The sequence below is a fragment of the Penaeus monodon genome, chromosome 1, assembly GCF_015228065.2.
Source record: "Penaeus monodon isolate SGIC_2016 chromosome 1, NSTDA_Pmon_1, whole genome shotgun sequence".
In the NCBI taxonomy this organism is placed as follows: domain Eukaryota; kingdom Metazoa; phylum Arthropoda; class Malacostraca; order Decapoda; family Penaeidae; genus Penaeus; species Penaeus monodon.
This window is the reverse complement of record NC_051386.1, coordinates 51,696,552-51,706,551: the sequence shown is the minus strand read 5'-3', so window position 1 is coordinate 51,706,551 and position 10,000 is coordinate 51,696,552. Positions and strand designations below refer to the sequence as shown.

The 10,000-nt window shown below is 36.2% G+C and overlaps 1 protein-coding gene across 1 annotated transcript in view; it reads right to left on the bottom strand.

The window, feature by feature from the left end:
* LOC119574312 (protein RRNAD1-like) overlaps positions 1 to 10,000 on the bottom strand; it is a 12,214-nt gene that overhangs the window by 1,503 nt on the left and 711 nt on the right. Inside the window, exons 2-7 of the mRNA XM_037921510.1 lie at positions 7,098 to 7,210; positions 6,553 to 6,812; positions 6,172 to 6,406; positions 5,695 to 5,830; positions 5,337 to 5,509; positions 3,273 to 3,420 (exon numbers count right to left, since the gene is read on the bottom strand). Coding sequence (XP_037777438.1) covers positions 3,273 to 3,420; positions 5,337 to 5,509; positions 5,695 to 5,830; positions 6,172 to 6,406; positions 6,553 to 6,812; positions 7,098 to 7,210 — 1,065 coding nt within the window. The remainder of the gene's footprint in view (positions 1 to 3,272; positions 3,421 to 5,336; positions 5,510 to 5,694; positions 5,831 to 6,171; positions 6,407 to 6,552; positions 6,813 to 7,097; positions 7,211 to 10,000) is intronic.

Sequence of the window (10,000 nt, the reverse complement as noted above, 5' to 3'; positions counted from 1 at the left end):
TCCCTTTTTTATTGATATTAGTAATATCAACATTATAATAATCATAATGCCTATAACAATAACAACAGCATCAATAGTGACAACAGTAGTAACAGCAGTAGCAGCAGCAGTAGAGGAGCAGGAGGGAGCAGAGCAGCAGGAGGAGCAGCAGCAGGAGAGGAGAGGAGAGAGAGGGAGAGAGAGGAGGAGGAGAGAGGAGGAGTAGGAGTAGGAATGGAGTAGGGAGAGGAGGAGGGAGAGGAGATAGTAGGAAAAAGGGGGGAGCAAGAAGAGGAGAACAAAAATAACAGAGAGAGGAAAAAGGGAGAAAGTTGAAGACAGGTGAAGGATGAGGATAACTGGATTGGGAGGATAAAATTGAGGAGCCATTGTGATACAGGATGGAGAAAAACAGGTGGAACAATACAAATGGACTGGACAGCGAGTGATAAGAAACATGGAGACAAGAATGAAGGAGGAGGACGAAGGAACAGCAAGTAGGATGAACAGGAGTGAAGAGGCAAGGATGGAGGAGACGGAGACAGAGAGGAGGAGGAACAGGAGGAGGAGGAACAGGAGGAGGAGGAGGAACAGGAGGAGGAGGAGGAGGAGGAGGAGGAGTAGTGAGTAGGATTAGGAGGAATAGTAGGAGTAGTAGTTGTGGTAGTAGTATAGGAAAAAGGGGGCAGCTAAATAAGTAAATAAATAAATAAATAAATAAAATGCTGGAGGAAAGTTGAAACCAGGTGAAGTCATGAGGTCTACTAACTGACTCTTTGTGGCTAAGAACTTGTGGAGCCATCTTTGTGTACAGGCATTTGACAAAACTACAGTGAACAATACATTTGCCTGGCAGCATTGTGTTATAATAAACTCATTGCCTTCAGAAGACCTAAGCACACTGATATATGTCATTTGCAGGTGACTTGTTTTCAAGCCATACATGCCAAGTAGGCAATTTGTAATATTGATGGCATATTTGGGATGGCATGATATACCTGTAACAAAGAAGTTAATTAGAACCATCTATCTTCATTGCCATTTAACTTGAATATTTATAATAATTGTTAATGGTTAGAAAAAATTAATAAATGCTAGACATCAAAGCTCATATAGCTCTATGGTTAAGTATTGTGGTGAAAAGGGTGGAAATGAGTTAACAATCAGGATAAGATGTGTTAGATATCAAGGGTTGTAGAACAATGTAGGATAGAATAGTAGTGAAAAGGGTATTGAGGGGGAGGAAATAGAATACAGTGGGGATTTGTAAATGGGGATGTGGTAACGGTATGGGGTGATGAGATCAAATGGAGAGTTTGTGTCTGAGGAAGGGAAGGTAAAACTATATGAGGATACAACAAAAGAGCTATTATGAAACAATCAAAGGGTAATATGGTAAGAAATGATAGTTGTAGAAGTAGGAGTAGGATCCAGAGAATGAAATAAGGGAACAAGGGAAGGTGGTGAAGCATCGGTGAAGAATGTCAGGAGGGGAGGAATCTTGATGACATAATTATGGCATAAGGGAGTCTCATAAGCATCTAAGTGGGGGTGGTAAGGATAATGGCAAAGGAAGAGGGAATGGTGATGCAAATGGAGGAAGAGAGGATGGGATAATTTTTGGGTGAGTGGGAGGAAGAGGGATAGCAGGAACTTTAGGAGGATGAGGATGGATATCAGCAAATACTTTGAATGTAGAACAAATAGGAATAGGATTGGAGGGTGGATGAGGGAGTAAATTATTCTCTTGAGTCATATTTAGGAACTTTTGAATGTCGTCAAGAGTTTCTGGAGGGGAGTTGGGTGGAGAGGTCTGAGAAACAAAGGTTTTTTTATGTGGAGAAGAAGGAACAGATGTCCAAGGAGCAAAGGAAGAGGTGGGTGTAGTAGAGGTTGTGGTAGGAGAAGATGGAGTAGAACGTTTAGATTGTCTGGTGCGACAGGTAGAGTGAGAAGGAGGGGTAGGCACCAGGAAAGTGATAGAGATTGGAGTATCTAGATTCAGACTGGGAAAGGAATTTGACTGGGGGAGAGAGGGAGTAGAGATAGGATGGTTCAAGGTAGAAGGAAGAGATATTTGGGAAGATGCTGAGACTTTTTGAAAAGATGGGAGGGGAACAGAGTGAAGTACAGTTTTGGAATAGGTAGAAAGAGAAAAACCTTGTCCGTGTGCTTCTTACCTGGCCTTATGTAGAGTGAGGCCTAGATTGAATCTGAGAACTGCTACCTCAGATTTGAGCTTGTAGGCAGGGCAGCTCCTATAAAATACATTATGGGAGCCACCACAATTGGCACATGTGTAACTGAGCAGAGCAATTTGAACAGTGATGATCAGGTTGGGCACACAGAGGGAGCACGCTGTGGAGCGACAGTGTTTGGCTGAGTGGCCAAAACACCAACATTTTTGACATTGACAGGAAGAGATCAATATGGTTGGACTGGGCAGGACTCCACCAATATAAATTTCATGGGGGAGGACATGTCTATGGAAGTTACTCTTGGCAATATTGGTGTATGACTTATGTTGGCTTCTGGGAGGAATAGTGTAGCACTAGACTGCCACTGCATTACAGCCGACGAGGCATGCAAGCAAGTCGTTTTCACAGTCTGACCAGTCCTTGTCATAGACAGGACAATCACTCGGAGAGACAGAAACAGTTCCTTTACAAGTATTAAGGGAGGAATAAGGTTGGGCAGAAATAAGTTTTGCCAGTGAAGTCAGTCAGGGTAGATAGTGGACGAGCTTGGGACTCAGATGTAACTGTGACAAGGCGTGACCGAGTGGAACAACTGTGAAAGAAAACTTTGCCAATGAAATTAAATTTAGATAGGCTAGTTAATTGAAGGGGCAAGCCTTAATGCCCTTAATAAGGGTAAAAAATTATTATTGGCCATGGTGAGCCTGAAATAAATGGGGAGAGGAAACAGTCTACCCCTCAGGGTCCCCATGAGGTATATGGGCTAGACAATTAACCAAAGGAATACTGTGCCCGTGGCTCCCAGAGGGCATCCATGTCTCCCAACCTTTCATCCTTTCAGTACAGGTCTCACAAGTGGACAGAAGGGAATGATGAAGAGAAAAAAAGACCAAGCAAAATTAGTTGAGGCAAAGGCTGAGGTCCAAGGTATGGGTGACCCCTATTTTGGGCCCCAGTCTCTATCTCCTAAGCCCCCCACGACAACAAGAAGCAAGGGATTAGGGGGTGAATGTTTATAATAAGAGAGAAGGTGAAATAACCACAACAGCAATAAAAGAAAAAAAGAAAAGTGGAAAGAAATGTAAAAACAATTACCTTAAGATTATCAGCTCCTAAATATAGGCGTTCCACATACATTTCAATGGCGTGGCATGCAACCTCACGTGCTTCATAACTTAGCTCATATCCAGCTACTGTCTGCACTGCTTTGCTCATGGGGTATCCTGGGTAATCTGCTTCATCACTGAAAGAAAAATTAATCTAAGTAAAACTGAAGCACCTGAAAAACTATGTATTTACCTGAAAAACTATGTATATTTCACATTCATTTACTTAAAGTTCAAGTTAAAGAGTTTCCACTATTTGGACAATTTCCTTATTCAATGATATTTATCCCAGGCTTTAGGGACAAATCCATAAAAAAAAGGAATCCAAGAGCCTTCCTTTACCAAAAACTATGTATGAAATAAAGTACAAAAACCTTGATCATACCTCCAAACATATTTTAAGAAACCTTGACAAAACTCAATGGTTTATGAAAAGGCAAACAAAGTATTATTTTTGTCATTTAGTTAGTATGTATGTGGTTCTAATTGTAACTGATTTACAGATAATGGAGGAATCTCTGTGTGAAGGTAATGTATTTTGACATAAAGGTTGTCAAATGTTTCACTAAGAAACTACATTTGTGATCCCTGCACTCCTTGACAGGAGTGCAGGATCTGTATACAGTATAACCTTCAGAATGGAGGAAAAGTTGCATTGTCACACAGATAGTACTAAAAGAGTACTACCTGTGTGTTGTTTAGTTTTGTCAAGGTTTCTTACAATTTGTTTGGTGATGTGTCAAGGTTTTTGTACCTTGTTTCATGCATGTGAGTAAAATTGTTTCCCTTTTAGTAGAAGTTGCCATAATGACTTGTAACAGACAATTATTGTAGAGACAAATAATGTCATAGGATCTATTTAAGGTTGGAGGTGAGAAGTAATCCCCTGAACTTTAAAATTATGGTGAATTTTAATAAAATACTATATATCATAACATTTAAATACTCTGTGTATCTGGGGAAAATTTGCATCATAATTATCTCTTTTTGTTGTTGTTGCTGTTTCTTGTCAAGAAACTTCCATTAACCCAATGCCCCTAGAGATGGCACGTACAGATGCACTATAACCACTGTTTTTATATTATTAATTGTCTTTACACATAGATGGCTCCACAATGACCAATGAGTAAATCACTAATACTAGCTATCAGACCTGTTTACTGTTTTCTTTGCTTTGTAGTAATGTCAATAACATTTATGAAAATATAATGTCTATATTAAAAACAACAACATCAATACTGATGGCATAAGAAAAAGAAAAGAAAAGAAAAGAAAAGAAAAAGAGAAAGAAAGAAGAAGAAGAAGAAAAAAAAAAAAGTGTAGCCACTTACATGTAGAGACATTTCAGAAAACACTATAGTGAACACTACATTTTCCTGGTGGCACTGGGTTAATGAAATACCTTTTTTATATTTAAAAAAATAAAGTAAAATAAATAAAATAAATAAATACATAAATAAAGAGAGAAATAATAAATTACTGAGTAGATAGTGAGATTTATATGTATATTAATATGTATATGTATATATGCAAGTATGTTGTGTGTGTGTGTGTGTGTGTGTGTGTGTGTGTGTGTGTGTGTGTGTGTGTGTGTGTGTGTGTGTGTGTGTGTGTGTGTGTGTGTGTGTGTGTGTGTGTGTGTGTGTGTGTGTGTGTGTGTGTGTGTGTGTGTGTGTGTGTGTGTGTGTGTGTGTGTGTGTGTGTGTGTGTGTGTGTGTGTGTGTGTGTGTGTGTGTGTGTGTGTGTGTGTGTGTATATCTATATATTAAAAGGAAAACAAGTACAATATGAAATTAAATTAAATTGTAATATTCTGACCTCTTCATGAATTCCTCATCAGACGAATAAGGAATTCTTGTAGGGCTCAAAACATTACAATTTAATATCATCTCTTGTTGTGGATGCTTTCCTCTTCATCTTTGTGTACATGTTACTGTGACTGTAGCTATGTTCATGCATATGTATGTATGTATGTATGTATTCATTTATGGTGTATGTGTATTTGCGTATGTGTGTTCTCGGGCATGTGTGCTAATGAAATGTATATACATACCTATCTGTATCTAATTTCATGTAACAACAACCCACTGATAGAACAGCATGGCATGTTGGCATGTTTGTGAAGATTCTCAGCATAGTGGGGGCTAAGTTGCCACAAGTGTGCAGCCCCAGAAGACCACACACACCACCCCTTCCCTCTAATCCCGGCCAAGCTCCTGTCACAGCCTGAAGGTTTAATAACTGATTATTCACATGGAAATTTCCCTTACACACCTATTACACAAATTTCATGATTTACAAACCTTAGCTGATAAATAATCTGGTAAGTCCAGTAAATAAATAAATCATACACAAAAAAGTTAACAAATATATAATGAACCTCAACCTCAAAATTCAGAGCACCTTATTACCTCTTTAAATGCCTCATGACTCATGTCTGGTTCCAGGTGGCACACAGTATGGCGGGGAGAAGGTGGCAATTCAGGGAGAGAAGCAAATTTCTTCTTCATCTTCTCTGCTGCTAATTCTAACTGATTATCAAATTTTCTGAAATATGTGTCATAATATGAAATGGATATCTAAATGTTACTTCTTTCAGTCAAAATACCTTGTCTACAATTTCTATGAATCAAAATCGATTCTACAATTTCAATACTTTGGCTCAAGTAAAAGGAGCTAAAAACTACGATGGAAGTGGACAAGAGGGGGGAAAAAAAAAAAAAAAAAAAAAAAAATGGTATTCTTTGTTTAAAAGAATTTAAAAAATAAATTAGTCTGCCCCTTTCATCACAAAGGTTTTTATATTGGACTCAATATCTCTCTACCAAAATTCTAATGTACTGCTAGATCTAATTCACATTTCTGAGATCTTTATTTAAATTACCTACTTTGCTCCCATGATAAACTCATCCTGTGCTTCCAGGCACACAACTCTCACATCGTGTCCATATGCAAGGAGTCTTGAGAGGTGACCCTGACCTGACCCAACATCCACCATTACTCCATCACATGTTGTACGAGCTACAAGGCCAGCCACTAATGATAAGCGGGCAACTTCATGCTGCTTTTTGGGCTTCAGGTGTCTGCGAAACACATGTTGCAGTAGCTTATGTTGGCCAGCAGCTGTGAAAGTATAATGCAATATTGATGCTTACTGAACTATACTGAAATGTAGGCAATTAATAAATATGCTATTAACTATTATTATTCAAATTTCAGTTTTAACAATGGACATGTGTGAATAAATCCTATACAAATATTATTCTCACCTGCACTCAACTCATTGTTTGCAGTTCCCCAATTAACAGTTATCTGCTGCAGAGGATGTAACGATGCTGTCAAACCTGTCTGGCTATCTCCAGTAGATGCAATTTCATTATCAAGAGTTTCTGGTGTTTCTTGTGTAAATCCTTGCTGTTTGATATAGTCTGTGAATGGTTCTGCTGAGGTCACGGGCTTCCTTGGGAGAGTGTATGCACTGCATGAAGCTCGAAGTGCAAGAAGAGATAAGGGCCAGACCTTCTGTTGGCTAGAAATGTACATTATACATTACCATATATTCTCATCACCTTATGCTGGTATTTCTTTTAAGTTTTACATTTACAGATTCTAAAATAAGTTTACTTACTGCAAAAACAAACAAACATGAGAAATCTTGTAAGATACCTTGACTATACAAAATAAGACAAAAAATTTATTATTAATGATAGCATATCTTTCTCAAGATATATTTCATACAAAGAATTTAGAATTAGTTACAGGAAAAAGTACTTAAAGGTTAAAACAATAATCATCTTAAACAAATATTACATACCTGAAAGTTTTATCATTAGACAAAAAATCTGCCAAATTTCTTGATGTTATGGTATCAAAAACTTCTTGCCAGCTTGGATTAAGTTTTGACCATAGATCACGTGTAAAGAAATCCTGTAAGACAAAACATTATTAATAAAATAGCACCTTTTAGACTCTCACCATATCATGAATAACCAATTAGCATCTTAATATTACTGCTGGGTAAATGTAATCTCAAATTGTAGTTTTTTTTTGCAAACTTATTTGCACATAGATACCTCCAAAAGTGCTCGGCCACCAGAGAGCCAATTAGTGCACGTGTGTGGCCTCAGTTAATTTCCCCTTTCTTTGATTTTTTTGGTACATGTTTTTCTAGTGTTAGTAGTAATGATGTTGTTACTATTACTGACATTATGCATATCATGACATTATTAATAATACTAATTCCACTAAGAATTAAAAATGAATCTTTCCAAAAATAAAGGAAAAGGTATACAGCTGAGATAGGTAGGACTAGTAATTTACTCCTTGGTGACTAAGCACATGTGGAGCCATCTATGTGTAAAGATAATCAGTGTATAAAGAATATTAAGCAGATGTCATACACATGTAACTAGATATTTCTAATATCACTAGCCAGGTTTTAAAGAAATATATACTTTCCATACAGACAACTCCTGTATGGTACAGACTATATTGTTAACATGAAACTAAATTTATAAAATGTTACAAAAGGATTATCAGCAATATTTGCCATCCATTCAGCATGGATGGCAAGAATACATGCCATGCCCACTGTAATATAAGTTTATTTATTGTATTTACATATAGATTGCTCTACAAGTGCTTAATCACCAAGGAGTCAGTTATTAGTCCTACCTATCTCACCTGTTTATCCTTTTCCTTGACTTTTGAAAAGGGTCTTTTGTATTATTTCATTGTCTTAAATGTTACCAAGATTTTAATAATAATTTAATAATCATAACTTTAATACCAATAATAACAGTATTGATATCAATTGTATTAAAAAGAAAAACATTTTTGTGCCAATTCAAGGAATGGGAAGAGCCTATTAATAGACTCCTTGCCAGCTGAACACATGTGGATTCACATAAAAAACTATAGGGGACAGAACATAAATCTGTGGTGGTTGGTTTTATGATGTTTCAAAACTAATAAATGTTCACAAGACACCCTTGAGCCTGCTACTAACTTATGCACCATATCCATATGTCTGTCAAAAGCCTTCTCACCTCAAATGTTCTGTTAAAGGCCAACAAACCTCCACCATATATTTTCTAACAATAATGAGCTCATGGTTCCCTTAGCATTGTATTGTCAAATATATATGGAAACAATCCATCTTGCCGCATATAACATGGAACCTTATAAACCTTAACCCAGAGCTGACAGGCATGGCCTGTATGTACATGCCATGCCCACAATGAGTTTATTTTATGAACTGTTTTTACATATAGATGGTTCCACATGTGTTGAGTCACCAATGAGCAAATTATGATTTTTTGAAATAGTTTATATCTTATACTGCCACTACTAATGTCATTAACATTATAGTAATTATAATGTCAATAATAAAAAAAAAACATCAAAATTGATAGCATTAGTAAAAAATAAATAAATAAATAAATAAAAATAAAAAATAAATAAATAAATAAAATAAAATAAAAATCACACAAATTCAAGGAAAGGTGAAATCAGGTCACAGGGTCTACTAATTGACTCCTTTGTGGCTAGCACTAGCACAGCCATCTATGTGCAGAAACATTTTACAAAAAAATTCTAAAATGAACACAGCACTTTCCCGGGGACATTGGGTTAAAATGAGGATCTTACAGAAACACAGGAAAAACTATAATAACATTCTTAAAGTGATATATATACAACACACAATCAAGTAGGACAATAAGTGCTCAAAAGGGTCAACACTGTCATCCAGACTTTACATTTAGAACTAATTGAAGTTAAGCATACTAAAATTAATGTTATAGTAAACAATTTAAAACTTGTGTGGGATTTGTCTTTAATGCTGATAATAATTTTGTTGTATTACTTTTTGTGTGATTTAAATTTAAACTAAAAAGGGTAAGAAAAAATCATGCATCACAAATTTCACAGGCAAAGAAAGGATCATGATGTTACTCTTCAGCAAAAAAAAAAAAATCAAACCTTTTCAATGAGGGGGTTGGAATCTCATTTAGCTAATTATTAATTGAATTCTTTGGTATTTTATTTTTTCCTAGAGTAGAAAAAGAAAAAATCACAGCTGGGGCAAAACAATAACTTTCTTTAATGTTTTATAAAATCAAATAAATCTTAATTGTAATATAAAGTTGCATACACACATATCTGTACAGTTAATAATAAATGGAAGGACTTTGTAAGACATTCTGGGAAAAAAAAAACTGAAAATATACTCAGATTATAATAAAACAAAATAAACTCTTTCTAGTAGGACTGGGGCATTAGGCTCATAATATGACATTACACTTATCTGAGGTAGCTCACAAATGCTAAACTTTTCACACATGTGATAAGATGCAGCCTAATCAGAGAAATACAGGGAAGATTTATTAATCCTTGGCAGTTCTCATATAATATCTTTGACAGCTGACCCTTGATCAGTCCTTTGGATTACTTGTAATTGTTTTTTCCTTGAAGATATCTATCTCCACTCTGGTAACCTCACCCTCTTCAACCACAGAAAACACTAGTTAATTTTCCCCAACAATATGTTAGATGAGGCTCAGTGTAGCATACAGCATAGTATTTTCCTACTGATTCTTCAGTTAACTTTGGTTTGGGAACCTTTTCTAGATTTCATGCTTCTGATGTTCTTGTTAATTTTCAGGGTACTCAAACATGTTCAATCAAGACTCAAATCATCTATGCTGTCAACTTTAC